The sequence below is a fragment of the Mobula hypostoma genome, chromosome 4, assembly GCF_963921235.1.
Source record: "Mobula hypostoma chromosome 4, sMobHyp1.1, whole genome shotgun sequence".
Taxonomy (NCBI): Eukaryota; Metazoa; Chordata; class Chondrichthyes; order Myliobatiformes; family Myliobatidae; genus Mobula; species Mobula hypostoma.
This window is the reverse complement of record NC_086100.1, coordinates 96,037,504-96,054,704: the sequence shown is the minus strand read 5'-3', so window position 1 is coordinate 96,054,704 and position 17,201 is coordinate 96,037,504. Positions and strand designations below refer to the sequence as shown.

Below are 17,201 nucleotides of genomic sequence, written 5' to 3'. Positions count from 1 at the left end.
GGGTCAGTCTTGTGATGAAATTAAGTCCAAGTGCATGCGGAGCAGCTTGAGTGTTACTGCTTCCTCCGGCTTTGCCGCTGCTGTAAAAATTGACAGTTCTATGTGGTTTTCTGGCTGCATTCTCGCAATCGATCTGACACAGTACAATGGTATGTCTTTCTGTGGCTATTAAGCGTTTCTAACAAGGTACATTATGATTTTTGTACATTAAAGAAGTATTGTGCAATAAATAGATTTTGGCTAAAGGCCTTCATGTAATTAGTGAGGAATACAAACTAAGTGTGTTGTCCATAATTTCTGATTTCTGTTATCTGCATCAGCAGTTGAAATTGTTCAATGTAACTTGTCCAGAGAATGAATGGGAAGAGATTTGGTAAGTAGGTCACCCTGGGCAATTAGAGAGCAGCTTGACAGCTGGCTGATGAATTCAAGTACACCCCTTTCCCAAAGAAAAGGAGGATGAAAACAATCTCGAAAGTAGAAATGGGAAAAAAATCAATTGTGCGAATTAAAAGTAGCCCACTCTGCTTCCCAGACCTGCCAGCATATGAGAAAAGGAAAAATATGTTAGCATTTCATCTGTGTCCCATTTATCTGAACGCTTAACTACACAATGGTGTTCTGCCAGTCATCTTTTGAAATGTTAACCTGCTGTGGGTAAAAGTCATGCTGGAATAAAAGTGGAAAGGTTACTTGGTAGTTAATGAAGGTTCTAATGTGCAAGCAAAACATCAAATGTCATGTAATGTTTTGGAGCTTCAGACTCGTGAGAATCCCAGTTTGTTACAGTGGAGGAGGGTGGCACTTGGCCCATTTGTTTCTGCTGGCCCCTGGCACAGCAGTCATTTCATTACTGTTGAAGGATGTGGTGTGGAGGGATTTCCGTGCAATTGGGAAGGTTTCTTTATCTCAGTTAATAGCTGGTGACAGCCCTATGCAGTGGCGGAGGCCTTGGGGGGCTTCCAGGTAAAAATAATGAGAACGAACCTACTGCAGAAACTGATCATTGGAGGACCAGGAACTGGATAACGGTGCAGATTACCTCTCTGTTGAGTGCTGCACTAACCTGCCTGCCATATACCCCTCCTTCAAGCCCAGAAAGGGAAAGTATGGACAGTGAGGGTAAACAGTAATTACTTCTCAACCTGAGTGTGGACTTGGTCAATGCCAGAATCTATAATGTTGATCTTGTAACAAAACACAAATAACTGCTGATTTGTTTATTAATATCACATGTACCAAGATACAGTGAATAGCTTCTGTTCGCATGCCATTCTGACAGATGATTCTATACACAAGTTCATAGGCATAGTTCAAAGGGAAACAAAAAGCAGAATACAGAATATCATGCTACCGTTACAGAGGAAGCGCAGAGCAGGTAGAGAAATAAAATGCACGGACTATGATGAGGTACAGAAATTGAAAGATCAAGAGTTCATCTTTATCATGCAAGATCTGTTCAAGAGTGTTATAACTGCACAATAGAAGCTATCTCTGAGCTTGGTAGTATGTGTTCTCATGCTTTTGCAGCTTCTGCCCTTTGGACGGTGGGGGGTGGTGTGGGGACAGTGATTTAACATTCATTTATGAAAGTAAAATTCTGTTTCATTAATCTCCTTGCTGTTTGAGGATGTGAATTGGGGAACCACTTTATATACTATATTTGCACATTCAGCAGACTTCCAGTAAAGCCCCCACACAAGCTAGTCGATAAAAGCCTGGCTTTGATATTTTTTCCCCATGGGCTTGGGATTAAATTGTTTGTCATTGAATAAAGAGAAACAAAACCCCAACACAACGCCAAGATGGGTTTGTGTCCCAGCTCTTGTTTGTTAGCCTGTATATTCAGGAATCTCACCAGAAGCAACCTATGTAACTCACCGCACTTTCTGTCTCCTCAGGTACCGCAGTGAGAAAATAACAGTTAGCTACGCTGAGTACATGGCCTCACGACAGCATTACTTTCAGAATGGCACCCTCCATGCCCCACCTCTCTACAATCATTACTCCTGACAACAAGCAGCACGACCAATCACAGGAATCCAGCTACCACCTCATCGGAGGTGACGCCTCCTCTTCCTGGTCTAGTTACTTTTACTACTGCACTATTTTATGATGCTAGCGTTCCGTTGCCAAGCACGCCTTCGGTTAGCGCTACCTCAGACAGACTTGGCCACGGAACGCTGTGACGAAACAGTAGAATCTCGTTTTGGGGAAGGGAGGGATTTCTAACAAATCTTGTTTCTGTTTCTATACTTGTTTACCTATGTTTGCCTTACTTTGGTGACTTGCAGGATTCTGTGTATGAACTGCAGGTTTTTTAGTACTGAAACCATTGACGTACAGTACGTAGGGTGCTCAGTCTCTTCACCAATGGATGACGTATCCACTGGGTTGTTGATTTAGTCTTGCCTCCCTAAACCCAAAGGTTACTGGTTCGCAGTTTTCATTTTGGTGAATCGTGGGATGTGATTTCCCCAAAACGCTGCTCAGAGTGGGGAGAAAATTCCAAAATCCTGTGTAATAAAAATGGAGCTTTTCTTTATTCAGTCCGCACAAGCCAATGGTCAGTCAGTAGGTGCGGTTGAAAATGCAGTCAGGACTGAAATATTTTCCGATGTTGCTTAAAAGTCGTGTCTCCCATGACATGAGTAAGTATTAACTTGAAGTAAATAGCGGGACTTCTAATGGACATGCTGTGCATTAATTGCCAAGTGGTACGCGATTATGTGTGCGTACCTACAGGTCAAGCATAAACCAAGGGTGAATGCTGGATTTCTTTGCACATTATACAAGATGTCAGCACAGCCCCAGTTCCAGCGTCACTCTGGCAATAATCTGGTTACCTTTTAATCAACAGTGTTGGAAGGGTAGTAAAAATCTAGTTTTTTTTTGTTGGCCTCATTTACTACTTGTATATCTATAGCCCAAGCATACATTTTGTGAATGAAAACCCTTTGATAAAGTAAATTGTATTTACTCTCTGTCTCTGTGTCTATGTGCAGCATAACAAGCCTGTTCTCTATAGCCCTACACTCACAGAACGATCCACTGTTCAGTCTTTCTCCTGTGAAAATGGGACACCGCATACTAAAGTTGAAATTTGGCAGTGCTGAAGCCAGGACTTTCAGATTCACACAGGAGCAGCTGAATGATGGGAAGATTCCAAGTTTGAATTCCGTTCTGCTCAGAATGATGTGTTCTGCCACCACTCTTGGCACCCTCACAGTTCAAGAGAATTCCATAATTTATACTGATCACAGACCAGTGGCCTGTGCTCCAAAATGCATTCAGTGCATCATGACATGAGACGAAGTTGAGGGACGATGTCCTCTTTTCAGAGATGATGGATAGAAAACCAGAGTTTGCACTGCATATTTTCCACCATTATCCTCACTAAGTTCAACAATTTGTGAAGCTAATAACTGTAACTATATTATAGTTTATTGTCCTGTACTGAGGTACAGTGGAAAACCTTGCACACCATCCATACAGATCTTTTCATCACAGTACATTGAGGTAGTACAAGGGGAAATAATGACAATGCAGAATAAAATATTACAGATATGGATAGTGCAGGGCAGCTAGATGATGGGTTGCAAAGCTATAACAATGTAGATTGTGAGGTTAGGAAGGAATTTTATTGTACTAGGGAACCACTCCATACATGCTTTCAGGCTTTTGTATCTCTGCCACTGTAAGAGGAGAGGGGAGAGAATGTCCGGGGTGAGTGATGCACTTGATTATGTTTGCTGCTTTACCATGCTAGTGAGCAGTGCAGACGGAGTCCGTGGAAGGGAAGCTGGTTTCTGCAATATATTGAGCTGCGTCCACAGCTCTGAATTGTGCTCCAATGTACATCGTGACAGGTGAGAGATGAAGTTCAAGTTGAGGGTTGATGCCCTCTCGAATATACAGGGAAGATGGAACAAGAGTAGAGGAGCAGAGTTTGTATCACCATTATCTTCACTAAGCCAAGCAATTTGTGCAGCTAATATTTCATTAATGCTTTAAAAATACGTGCACTGTGATTAGTATGTTAGTTTTGAAAACAAACAGGTACTTTATCAAGCAGGGATACAACCGCAATGTTGTTACTAGTAATGTCCGAAAGAAAGTGAGAGAATTGAGCTGTCCATAGTTGCTTCAAACCCCACTGATTAACAGAACCAATCATAGAGCTCTATGGAACATAGAACAGTACAGGACGAGAATGTCTCTCTCTTCAGTCCACAATGTTTCTGCTGAATATGATGCCAAATTAAATAATATGATCCTTATCCCTCCATGCCCTGCATATTGGTGTGCCCGTCCAGATGCCACCATTGTATCTGCTTCCACCACTTCCCCCGGCAGCCCGCGGAATAGAGCCACCACTCTGTTTATATAAACATGGAACAACTTACACATCTACCCTTAGCTTTCCCCCTCTCCCCTTAAATGCATATACTCTAGTATATGTGACATCTCTATCCTGGGAGAGGCACTTGATATTTACCCTATTTACTACTCTCAATTTTATGAACCTGTCAGATCGCCCCTCAGCCTCTACCTCTAGAGAAAACAACCCATCTCCCAACCTGTCTGTATAGTTAATACTCTCCACTGCACCCTCCCCGAAATCTGTAATGGGACACCCAGAACTGCACAATACCGCATGCAGCCGAACCAAAGTTTTATAGAACATGAAGTGACTTGCTGCCCTCGCCAGATATACTTGCAGATACTGTACCATGTTAAGCTGATTTCCATGACTGTGATTTGAAGTGTGCTAACAGCAATGACTCAACTTTTTGTTTGCTAGTCCAACACTAGTACTGCACCAAATTGTCTGCCCTTCTGAACAAAGCAATTTGAATAAATTTGAAGACTAATGATTTTTTTCAACAAGTGTTTACCTTGTATCTCTGATACTTTGATCTTTATCCCCAAGCCATCAGTCAATGGAGATGCATTTGTCATTGATACTGGTCATGGTTCTGCTTCCCTTCCTACTGGCATTAGTTGATTAATTGACAACTCCAGGATTGTTGCTCTCATTGTCCTCTGTTAAACTTGCAGCTGAAGAAATACCCTTGAATGAGTGGCTTTCTAGTCTTGCACAGAACAGTGGAAGCTTGATTCCTAGCACAACATCTTAAGTGAGAGAACTAGGGATGACTGACTAGATCATAGGGATGGACCCTAACAAGCCAAGTTATTAGCAGTGCAGTAAACCACCAAAATGAGAGCTTTGTGTGAGAGAGAAAAAGGCTAAAAGGAGCAAAATGTATCAATCATCAAACTAACACTACTTTTGATGAAACTGATATCTCCAAAACACACAGTATGCCACATACTAAGGAAAAGTAATGGACATTACAGCCCACGTAAAACATTAAGTCAATATCAGGAACAGTATTAAAATGTTGAGCTCTTCAAAGCTGTTCTGCTATTTGGTTGGTTGGTCTGAACAAAGACGTTCACCTACCTTCCATATTCATTCATGGTCTTGGTTTTTTGAAAAAAATATAAATACTTTTTGAAACTTCTATCTAATTACCAATGTTAAATGTATTTTTCTTGAGTTGATTTCCATTATTGTTTGAGGTTCTTCTTTGCATCACTTGCGAATGGCCAAGGGCAATATCCTCTTACAAAAGATTCTCCTAAAGGAGCCAGAAAATACTCAGTGAGTCAGCAGCATCTGTGGGAGAAAAAACATCTTTCATCAAAACTGCAAAACAGGTGATGAGCTGGCTTTAAGCTGCAGAGAAAATGGGAGAGGAATGGATAGGACAAATCTGTGATTGGTTGAGGTCAGGGTTGCTGTGGGGATGTTGCAAATGAGGTCATCCATTTCATGGTTTAATTGGGGAAGTTGGAGGCTGTAAACATGAACAAAGAAACATAAAATTTTGAAATAAGGACAATTGGAATGAGAACACAAAGGAACGTAAGGCACAAGATGTAGAACTCTGGGACATGACCGGTGAGACTGGGTGAAATAACAAAGAGCCAGTTTCACAAACGGAGGAGCCTTGTGTGGATACAGAATGAGAAAGGAAGATGCCTGAACCTGTAGAATTTGATAATGAGTCCACAAGGCTGTAATGTTCCCAGATGAAAGTAGAGGTGTTGGTTCTTTTCCCAATCTCCCTGGTTTTCTATCCCATAGTTTTTAATCTCTCTGCATTTTCTTCCTATGACTGCCTGGGCGCTTAATGACTTTAAATATAGTTGAAAGCCCCTCACAGCCTCCTGTGTTTCAAGGATAAAGGTGTGAAGTTGATTTATTTTGGGATGTCAAATTTTTAAAGTATACAGGGTTAATGACAGGATTCTTGGCAGTGTGGAGGAACAGGGGGATCTTGGGATACACATCCATAGATCTCTCAAATTTGTCACACAAATTGATAGGGTTGCGAAGAAGATGTATGGTGTATTGGCCTTCATTGGTTGAGGGATTAAGCTCAAGAGCCGGGAGGTAATGTTGCAGCTTGATAAAACTGATTGGACCAGAGTTCTTTGAAATACTGTGTTCAGTTCTTGTCACTTCATTATTGGTAGTATGTGAAAGGTTAATAGAGTTCAGAGGAGATGCCAGGATGCTGTCTGGGCACATCCATAAAGATAGGTTGAGTGAGCTGGGGCTTTTTTCTTAGGAGTGAAGAAGGATGAGAGATGACTTGATAGAGGCGTACAGGATAAGAGGTACAGATCGAGTGGATAGCCAGAGACTTTTTCTCAGGACTGAAATGGCTAATACCAGGGGGCATAATTTTAAAATTGATTAGAGGAAAGTATAGGAGGGATGTCAGAGGGACGTTTTTCTACAAAGAGTGGTGGGTAGGTGGGACATGCCAGGGGTGATGGTAGAGGCAGATAAATTAGGGACATTTAATAAACTCCTGGATAGGCACATGGATGATAGAAAAATAGAGGACTATGTAGGAAGGAAGGGTTAGTTTGATCTTGGAATAGGTTAAAAGGTTGGCATAACATCTTGGACTAAAGTGCCTGTACTGTGCTGTTCTATAACAGCCCCAGCCTTTCCAGTCCGTTGACAGAACTAACGCCTCTTGCCTCCTATATCATTCCAGTAAACCTCTCTATACCCTCCCTAACATCTCCTTTCCCAGAAATGGCCCGTTGTGGCTGAGCCAGTGCTATATAAAGGATTATAATGACTTTCTTGCTCTTGTCCACTCTGCCTCTTATAAAGTCAGTCCTGTGTGCCATTGGTAACGTTTTCGCAATTTGCCAAGTCACTTTCAATGAGCTCAAGCACGCCAAATGTCTTTGCCCCTGGTTCCATTGAGAACTGTCCCCTGCCCTCACCCTGACTCCAATGTTCTTTGTCCCTCACCATTGAAATGTGGTTCGTCAGTTTCCACAATACATTTCATTGGCCTTGTGTCCATGCCTGCCTTGGGCTGAATGAATCCTCCCCATCCTTCTCAGGATTCACTAATTATAAAGATTTGTATGCCATCTGTGTTGATTATGTCCCGTCTTGGAATGAAGTCTGTCTTAAGTCTTAACAAGAAAGGATACTCTATATGAGTCTGTATTCCTTTGTGTTTAGAAGAATGAGGGCTGACCTTATTGAAACAGGTAAGATCTCAAGAGGGTTTGACAATTGATGTTGCAATTTTTTTTTACTAGTGGGAGAGTCTCCAATGAGGGGACACAATTACAGCACAAAGGGACTGAGGTGGTGAAGGAACAACTTCCTGCAGAGGGGAGTGAATATCTGGAAATTCTGACAACAAGGGTGCTGAGGCCGGATCTTAAATATATTTGAGGTAGATAAATGTTTGTAAGCAAGGGGCAAGGAATTTACAGCTCTGGGGATCTGGTACAGAAGAGATGAGGTCTCCTGAGTGACCACTGGGAGAGGTAAGGGGAGTAAGCAGTCAATGCAGGATTTCCTTGTGGCCATTCCCCTCAGCAACAAGTATACCTCTTTGGATACTGCTGGGCTTGGGGGTGGGGGGGGGGGGTTGACACAGCAGGAGCAGCCAGCCAGGCCAGTAGAGCAGCAGTGACAGGAGATTATAGGGGCGTGGGTGGGAGATTCTGTGGCTGGACGCCAGGATGGTGCGTTGCTAGGATGTCTCAGAGTGACTGCAGAATATTCTCGGGGGAAGGAAAGCACCCAGAGGCCATGGTGCACATTAGCACTAATGTCATGGGTAGAAATGGAAAGAGGTCCTACACAGAGAGCATAGGAAGTTAGGAAAGGTGCTAAAGAGCAGTATCTCCAAGGTAGTAATCTCTGGGTTACTCCTGGTGCCACATGCTAGTCGGGGCAGCAATAGGAATGGCTGAGGAAGTGGTACCAGAAGACAAGGTTTTGGGTTTTTGGATCATTGAAACCTCTTCTGGAGCAGGGGTGACCTGTACAGGAGAGATGGGTTGCACCTGAACTGGAGGGGAACTAATATCCTGGCTGGGAGGTTTGCTAGTGCTACTCAGGAAGGTTTAAATTAGTTTAGCAGGAGGATGGGAATCAGCAGCAGGTCAGAAAGTGGAGGGGTGGAGAGGGCAGTAAAAACTGGCAGGAGCAAAGTGATAGATATGATGGGATGGATAGTTTGACGTGTGTATTTTAATCCTAGGAATATTATCAATATGGAACTATGATATTGTAGCCATTGCAGACATTTGGTTGAGAGAGAGACAGGAATGGGTGCTTAAATGTCCCAGGGTCGTGATGTTTTAGAAAAGGTAGAGAAGGGGATGGGAGTGGCCTCACTAATCAGAGACAGTATCACAGATGTACTCAGGACAATATGGAGGACTCATCTGAGTCTATATGGGTAGAACTCAAAAATAGGTAGAGTGCAATCACTGTTAGCAACAGATAGGGATAAGTATGGACCTTATGGGAGAGTATTAAATTGCATCATGGCAAATTATAAGAGCATTTAAGCAGGAACTAGGGAGAGTTCATCAGAACAGCTGTATATGGGCAAGTCCACATCTGACATGTGGAAGGTGTTTAAAGACCTACTGCACACAGTACAGGAATGTTCCAGTCAGAAGGAAGGAGAAAGATGGTAAGGTAAGATGTCAAGATAAGTGATGGATGTAGTCAAAAAAGTATGTTAAGCTTAGGAAGCCAGAATGAAACAGGGTCCTTGAGGATTATAAATAAACCAGAAAAGAACTCGAGGGGAATTAGGAAAGCCAAGAAGGGCCACAAAAAGCCTTGGCAAGTAGGATTGAAGAGAATCCCAAGGCATTTTATACATGCATCATGAGCAAGAGGTTAACAAGGATAAAGGGGGGAGCATTCGCTTGGATGCGAAGGATGTGGGGAGGTCCTTAATAATTATTCAATATTTACAAAGGAGGAGGACGTGGAGGATAGGGAGATCGGGGCTGAGTGTATTCATATGCTATTTTGAGGTAAAGGAGAAGGTAGATTTGGGTCTCTTAAAGAGCATTAAGGTGGATACACCTAAGGTGGATCAGGGCCTGATGGGATACACCCCAGGATATTGAGAGAGGCAAGAAATGAGATCGCTGGGGCCTTGACCAATTATGTCCTCTCTAGCCACAAGCGTGTAGCTAATATTTCATAATCAAGAAGGGAAGTAGGGATAATTCTGGAAACTAGACCATTGCATCTCATGTCAGTGATAGGGAAGTTGCTGGAGAGAATTCTTAAGGATAGAATTTGAGGATTTGGAGACCCATGGCCTAATTAGGGAGAGCCAGTATGGCTTTGTGTGGGACACATCATGTCTTACTAATTTGATTGATGTTTTTGACAAGGTGATTGAGGTAAGTAGAGCTGTGGATGTTGACTATCTGGATTTGATAAGGTCCCTTAAGGGAGGATCATCCAGAATGGGATCTGTGGTGTTTGGATTCGGAACTAGCTTGCTCATAGAAGACAGAGGGTAGTGGTTGAAGAGACTTGTTCGAGCTGGAATGTAATTCGTGTTCTGCAGAGATCTGTACTGGGACCTCTGCTATTTGTGATGTATATAAATGATCTGGAAGAAAACGTAGATGGGTGGGTTAGTAAGTTTGAAGACGATAGGAAGATTGGTGATGTTGTGGAGAGCGTAGAAAACTGGCAAGAAATACAGCTGGATATAGATCAGTTGTACATATGGGCAGAGAAATGGCAGATAGAGTTTAACAAGGCCAAATGTGAGCTGTTGTGTCTGAGTCAAATGTAAAGAGACAATATGCTGCTAAAGGTAATGACTGACCAGCCAACGTTTAGATAGGCACATGAAGGTGAGGGAATACAATATACAATAAAATAGTTTAGGTAGCCATTTGATTACTAATTTAATTGGTTTGGCACCGCATTGTGGGCCAGATGGCCAGTTCCTTTGCTGTACTGTTTTATGGTTTATAAAACTGTTACCTGCCTTGGTATTCAGTGATGCTAAGTTGGCAACTACCCTCAGCAAAGACAGACCATTCCCAGCAGAACAATCCCATCTGTCACATCCCCTTTCATCAGTTTCCTATGCCCCTGCAATCAATTCTCTTTCACACATTTTCCTCAACTCCCCTTTGATTGTTTACTGCATGATCATCAAGGAGTAATTAGAAGCAACAAATTCACCCAGCCCACATACCTTGATGATGAAGGAAACTGGAGGACCCTAACAACATCCACAGCAAAAGCCTGCAAACTCAATACAGTGTGGTGCCTAAGAACAGGACTGAATGTGCTTCTGTGGAGTTCTGAGACAGATATGTTAACTGCCGTGTGATTACTTTGCTCCCCCAGTCTTAAGGTGGGATCTATTTCAGGAAAAGAAACAAGCCCCAGGTCGTCTCTGCACACGGTTACAGTGAAACTGATGTGATGGCTGGTTCTGTGCTTGGAGGGAAGAAGAGTCCTCAGGGGTGATGCCACGATCATTGGTGAGTGTAGAGGCTAGTGAAATTATACAAATATATACAGCTATTTTGTTGTAAGTGGTGATCAGAGGCCACCTCCTCAAAATCAGAAAATCCCACTTGGGGAACTCATTGCAACACCAGTCCCCTCCTCCCCACCTACCCAGTCCCTTTAGGAAGTCTCACAAAGATGCAGTGGAAATCTGATTCTACAATAATGGTGTGAGCCTGTGTGACTTCCTGTAATGATGCAATGCACCAGCAACAATGTATTGACATGCAGCACCTGGTCGAGTGTACAGTGACCCACAACATCAACGATATACAGGTGCCAAGCTACTGATTTTCTGGGGTAAGGTTTGCTATGCATTACAACTAAAGAAGTAATGGCACAGTGGGCTAAAACTGTTGGAATCTGAGAAGGAGGTGAAAATGGAAGCCATTAAGGGGGAGGTGAATGACAGGTGTGGAATGGGTAAAGTGTGTGGATGCTATGTGAATGGACCAGGAAAGGGTCCAACAAACCTTGTTTCCCACACAACAAACATGGGTGGGAAACTCAATATTCATGGCACTGAGTTGTAGATTACCCAGGTGGAATGTGGGGCATTGCTTCTCCAGTCTGCATTGGTCTCTCTTACTGCTAAGATAATGCGCAAGGCTTCAGGATGGACAGGTCAGTGTGGAGATGGGAAAGGGAATCGAAATGGCCTGCAACAGGGAGCATAGGATGGCCGCAGCGGACTGAGGGTTAGATCCCTGCGAATCTATCGCGGAGGTAGAAGAGGCCACGTCGGGAGCACCGCGAACGGTGGACCAGGTGGGGGGAGGTGCAAGTGGATTTTGGGCTGAGCTGGAAGGGGTGTGTGAGAACACCGACTGAAGGCAAGGCGACAGCAAGGCGGGTGTGTGACAGGGGAGGACAAGGAATTAGCCTCCATGGGATCAGAGGTGGTGACAATCACCGGCTGCCTTCCCCACCGCCTCAGATGTCGCTCCGTGGGCCCGAACCGGAAATGATGTTTGACGATCATCGGGCCTTCGAAATTTAAATCCTCTGACAACAGCGGGCGACTCCGGACCACCCGGTAACGTTGGTGTTCCAAGATTTTTGACACTCCACATTTGGATTAAGGGCGTTATCGCTCCCGGCCCCTGGCCCTTCGTGAACTGTGGTCGTAGGCCTAGGGTCGCTGACTCCGTGCTCCTTTAACCTGCCGGGGCCCTGGTACCGTACCGTGTCGCAGTTTGCGCTTCGGCTCCCGCCCTCCCGCCCAGCCCTAGTCGCGGTCCCGGTCCGCCTGCGGCCTTCCTCCAACCGTAAGACAGGAGCAGAGTTAGTACAATGCGAGTCTACCCCACGATGTTGTTTTATAACGTAATGGGCGACACTTTTCCTCACCCAGGTTTAACCCTCCCTAACTCCGGGCGCCATCTGTGTAGTGTTAGCACGTTCTCCCTGTCACCACGCGTGTTTTACTCGGGCACCCGGTTCCCCCCCACATCCCAAAGACGCGTGGGTTGTTAGGTTAATTGGCCGCTGTAAAATGATGCCTGGTGTTTAAGCCAGTAGCAGAATCTGGGAGCAGAATGGGTATGTGGGGAAAAATCAGCTGCTCCGCATGCAGTAGTTTATTAACAGAGACTTGTGGGTCTTGTGTTTGAGCAGGTTGGTGACAGCTGCTGAAGCAAATGGAAGAGGTGAAGATTTTAACTTTTTCTCCACCACTTTACAAACAGCGATACCAGATGGTTGTTGAATTAGTGGAGAAATGTAAAGCCCAGAAGGTGAGGAGAAAATACGAGTTTATTCTGTATATTAGTCAAAAGAAACAATTCATTTCAACAATTGCGAGTTAGTATTTCTCCCTATTTGCAAACTGCAAGTTGCTAGCTATAACAGGCTAGACTTTATGAAGTCTAGAATTGCCATGGCGCTGAACTTATTCGGTTGGAACAAAGGATATTCACATGAGAACAACCCCTCAGCAAGTGAAGCAGCCCTGCCTGCATGAAGCAAGACACAAGCATTCAGATGTGAGCAACAGCCTTCTAGAGGAACTCCTTCTGGCAGATATTCTTCGCCACAGGCAGCTGTGGAGGCAAAGTCTTTTATTTATATTTAAGGCAGAGGATGATAGATTCTTGATTGGTTGGGGCATGAAGGGATATGGGAGAAGGCAGGAGATTGGGGCTGAGGAAAATTGGATCAGCCATGATAAATGGTGGAGCAGAAGTGATGGGCCAAATGGCCTAATTCTGCTCCTATATCTTATGGTCTCATATTGTTACTCCAGAGGCTAATGTCTGCAGACATTGGCTAATAAGTAGTAAGTAACTTTAAATAATCTGCAAAATTGTTAAATCTAACATCTGAAATTCAGTGATATTGCCGTCAACATCTTAGGAGTCGCCATTGACCAGAATATGAACTAGACCATCCAAGTAAATCCTGTGGCTACAGGAGCAGCTCAGAGGCTGGGGATCTTGGAGAGAGTAACTCACCTCCTGACGCCCCAAAACTCATCCTCCATCTCCAGGTCAAGAGTGTGATGGAACACTCTGCATCTGCCTGGATGAGTGCAAGTTCAACAAATCTCAATCAGCTTGACACCATCCAGGACAAAGCAGCCTCTTGAGTGATATCCCATCCACCACGTTAAATGCTCCCTCCCTCCTCCAGTAGAACAGGGTGGCTATGGTGTTCACTGTATACAAATGACACTGTGGTTGTTCGCTGTGATACTCTGACAAACTCAACCATCTCCAGGTAGAAACATGGAAAGTAGAAGCAAGAAGAGGCCATTCAACCATCAACCTTTCTCTATTGTTTAACACTGATCATTTAACCCAAAACAGAAGCAAGAATGCAATCATCTTGAGTGGCAAGGTGCCACCACCGATGGAGGTGCTACTTCACAGCTTCAGAGAGCTGGCTTCAATCCTGACCTCTGGTGCTTGCTTTGTGGAGTTTGTCTGTTCTCCCTGCAGGTACCGGCTGGTAGTGTAGTGGCATCAGTGCCAGACTTTAGAGCGAAGGCTCCCGAGTTCAAATCCAGCTGGCTCCCTTGCACGGTCTCCCTGCAGGTGCATAGGTTTTCCCCCAGGTGCTCCAGTTTTCTCCCACATCCCAATGTCGTACAGCTTGGTAGATTAACTGACCACTGTACATTGACCCCAGTGTGTAGGCGAGTGGTAGAATATTGTGGTTGGGGATGGGGCTAATGGGAATGAGGGGAAGACAATAGGTTACTGGAAATATTAGCAGGATGAGATTACTCTATTGTATAGATTTGATGGACTGAAAACCCTTCTGTGTTGTGAGGAAGAGCAGAGCGACCATATTTGTGTGGTCTCTACTCCTGAATGCCTTTTCTTAAGCTGGAAAATCAATCTGTGACTTTGAATCTATTCACTGACTGCCTTAGTAGCTCTCAAATCTTCTCACCTAAGACCTAAATCTCTTGCCCTCTTGGCCAAGCTGGTGTCCCCTCATTATAGACTCTCAGCTAGGTGAAACATCTTTCCTATGTCCAATCTGTCCAGCCCTGCCAGAGCTTCTGAAATTTCAGTGAGATCCCTCTTGTTTGTCCAAACTCTAGTAGATACAGCCCTAGTGGACCCAATCATACCTTTAGTGCATAAAGGCAATCTCTAACACACTGGTTTTGAAGGAACAGGTAGGTTGTTATTGCAATGGAAGTGACATTGAATAATGTGGAAGAGTTTGGGTCAGATCAATATGCTGATACAAAAGTAGACCATAAGATCAGGAGATATAGGAGCAGAATTAGGCCATTCAGTCCATCACATCTGCTCCACCATTCAATTATGGTGTTTTTTTTCCCCTCTCAGTCCCATTCTCCCGCTTTCACCTCATAACCCTTTACCCTCCCTTCTCATCAAGAGTCTCTGACATCTGCCTTAAATACACCTAATGACTTGGCCTCCACAGCCCTCTGTGGAAAAGAATTCCACAGAACCATCATCCTCTAGCTGAAGAATTTGCTGCTCATCGCAGTTTTAAAGAGACATCTCTATTCTGAGGCAGTACCCTTGGGTCCCAGACTCTCCTATTAATGGAAACATCCTTCCCACATCCATTCAATCCAGGCCTTTCAGCATCCAGTAGGTTTCAATGTGATGCTCCCATCCTTCTGAACTCTTATCAAGTACAAGCCCACAGCTATCCATTGCTCTTCATGTGTTAAAGTATTTCATGCATTGTTTCAACGAAGCTCTCTGTTATTGTAACAAAACATCCTGGCTTCTGAACTCGAGTTTTCTTGAGTGAAGCCCAATGTTCTACTTACCTTCTCAAAGTTCAAAGTAAATTTATTGTCAAAGTATGTATATATTACTATATACTACCTGGAGATTCATTTTGTTGGAGACATTCACAGGACAAAGAAATAGAATAGAATCAATGAAAAACTACGCACAAAGACTGACAACCAATGTGCAAAAGAAGACAAACTATGTAAATACAAAAAATAATAAACAATTCTGAGAACACGAGTTGGAGAGTCCTTGAGAGTGAGTCCATTGGTTGTGGAATCAGTTTAGAGTTGATGAGTGGAGTTGTCCATGCTGGTTCGGCAGCTTGATTGTTGAAAGATAATAACTGTTCCTAAACCTGGTGGTGAAGGACCTAAGGCTTCTGTATCTCCTTGATGGCAACAGCGAGAAGCAAACATGACTTGCATGATGGGCGTCCTTAATGATGGATGCCGTTTTTGGGTGTTAGTGCTCCTTGTTAACTGCTCACTCGATCTGCTTGTTTGTTTTCAGTAGTTGGTATACAATGACACACAAGTCTTCTAGCACATCAACGCTGATCTAACACTGCAAATAATACATCTCCTCTTTGTTTTCCGTTCTGAATTGGATATGCTCACATCTATCCACTGTGTACTTGTTTTTATGTACTTGCTCAATCTGTCCAAACCATCTTGGTCTCACTGAATCTTCCTCAAAATGCCACACGTTTTCGATTGTCTGTAACCTTCAAAATATTTCACAGTTCCCTCATCCAAATCATTGACGCATATTGTAAATAGCAGGAGCATGCTTGTAACCAACAGGAATTCTGCAGATGCTGGAAATTCAAGCAACACACATCAAAGTTGCTGGTGAACGCAGCAGGCCAGGCAGCATCTCTAGGAAGAGGTACAGTCCGCTGGGTACACTTCCTAGAGATGCTGCCTGGCCTGCTGCGTTCACCAGCAACTTTGATGTGTGGAGCATGCTTGTAGTATGCTGAATGAAAAGATTTTAAAAAACTGTATAAACTGGAAATCTGAATTAAATGCAGAAAATGCTAGAAACACTCAGTAGGTCAGACATTTGTGGGAAGAAAACTGTTACTGTTTCAGGTTAAAGACCCTTGTTAGAATTAAGAAAGAGAAGATAGTTTAGGTCACGGAGAAAGTGGGGGAGGACAATGAGAGGAATAAAGAGAATAGCTCTGATAGTCTCATAAGCTTTTAAATGGTATTTGTGAGCACAGGTAGCCAACAATCTTTCTAATATGTATGACAAGTTCCTCATTGAGGGAACCTTTTCTAAAATATGAGATGCATAGATAGGGTAGATTGTCAGAGCTTTTCCCTCGGTTAGAAATGTCTAATACTGAGGGCATAGGTTTAAGGTGATGGGGAAGATTTATGGGAGATATATGGGGGAAGTTTTTTTTTAACACAATGAGTGGTAGTTGCCTGGGTTGCATTGTGAGGGGACATGGTGGAAACAGATACCGTATTAATGTCTAGGAGCCCTTAGACAGACGTGAACAAGTGGGGAATGGAGGGGTATAAGCCAGGTTTTGGCACGTTTATTTATTTAGAGATATATTGTGGAATGCCTTCTGGCCCAATGAGCCACACTGTCCAGTAACCCATCTATTTAACCCTAGCCTAATCACAGGACAATTTACAATGACCTGCTAAGCTACTAAGCGGTAAAGCTTGGATTGTGGGAGGAAATCCAGGATGTCCAGTTTAAATTAGTATCGTGATTGGCACTGATATGATGGGCTGAAGAGATTGTTCCTCTACTCTCAAACAACAGGAATTCTGCAGATGCTGGAAATTCAAGCAACACACATCCTTCAGTTCGTGGGTCTCTGCAGCAGTGGCTCTATTTGTTGTCCTTCTGTGGTCGTCAGCAGCTACTCTTGCAGCAGTGAGACTCTCAGAAGAATTTACAGCATTTGTAACAAAAGCATACACTTGTATCAGTAATGCAGCAAACAGAAATCAAAAGGATTACTTCTGTCCTCTGGGATTGTTGGGTGAAGTAATATGAGGGTTTCTCATCTTTAAATTGATTAATGATACTGCTCT

The 17,201-nt window shown here is 43.6% G+C and overlaps 2 protein-coding genes across 8 annotated transcripts in view; both read left to right on the top strand.

Annotated features, from left to right (window-relative positions):
* The window catches only part of LOC134345479 (AMMECR1-like protein), a 98,395-nt gene extending 94,134 nt beyond the window's left edge, over positions 1–4,261 (top strand). For all 3 annotated transcript variants that reach the window (XM_063046201.1, XM_063046202.1, XM_063046203.1), the window contains one exon: positions 1,902–4,261. In XM_063046201.1, coding sequence (XP_062902271.1) covers positions 1,902–2,013 — 112 coding nt within the window. In that variant the 3' untranslated portion in view covers positions 2,014–4,261. The remainder of the gene's footprint in view (positions 1–1,901) is intronic.
* A 208-nt stretch (positions 4,262–4,469) lies between these two features.
* henmt1 (HEN methyltransferase 1) overlaps positions 4,470–17,201 on the top strand; it is a 46,789-nt gene continuing 34,057 nt past the window's right edge. The window contains exons 1-3 of one of the 5 annotated variants that reach the window (XM_063046197.1): positions 4,470–5,727; positions 10,745–10,881; positions 12,527–12,645. In XM_063046197.1, coding sequence (XP_062902267.1) covers positions 12,550–12,645 — 96 coding nt within the window. In that variant the 5' untranslated portion in view covers positions 4,470–5,727; positions 10,745–10,881; positions 12,527–12,549. The other 4 variants (XM_063046196.1, XM_063046198.1, XM_063046199.1 and 1 more) reach the window with 4 other exon arrangements.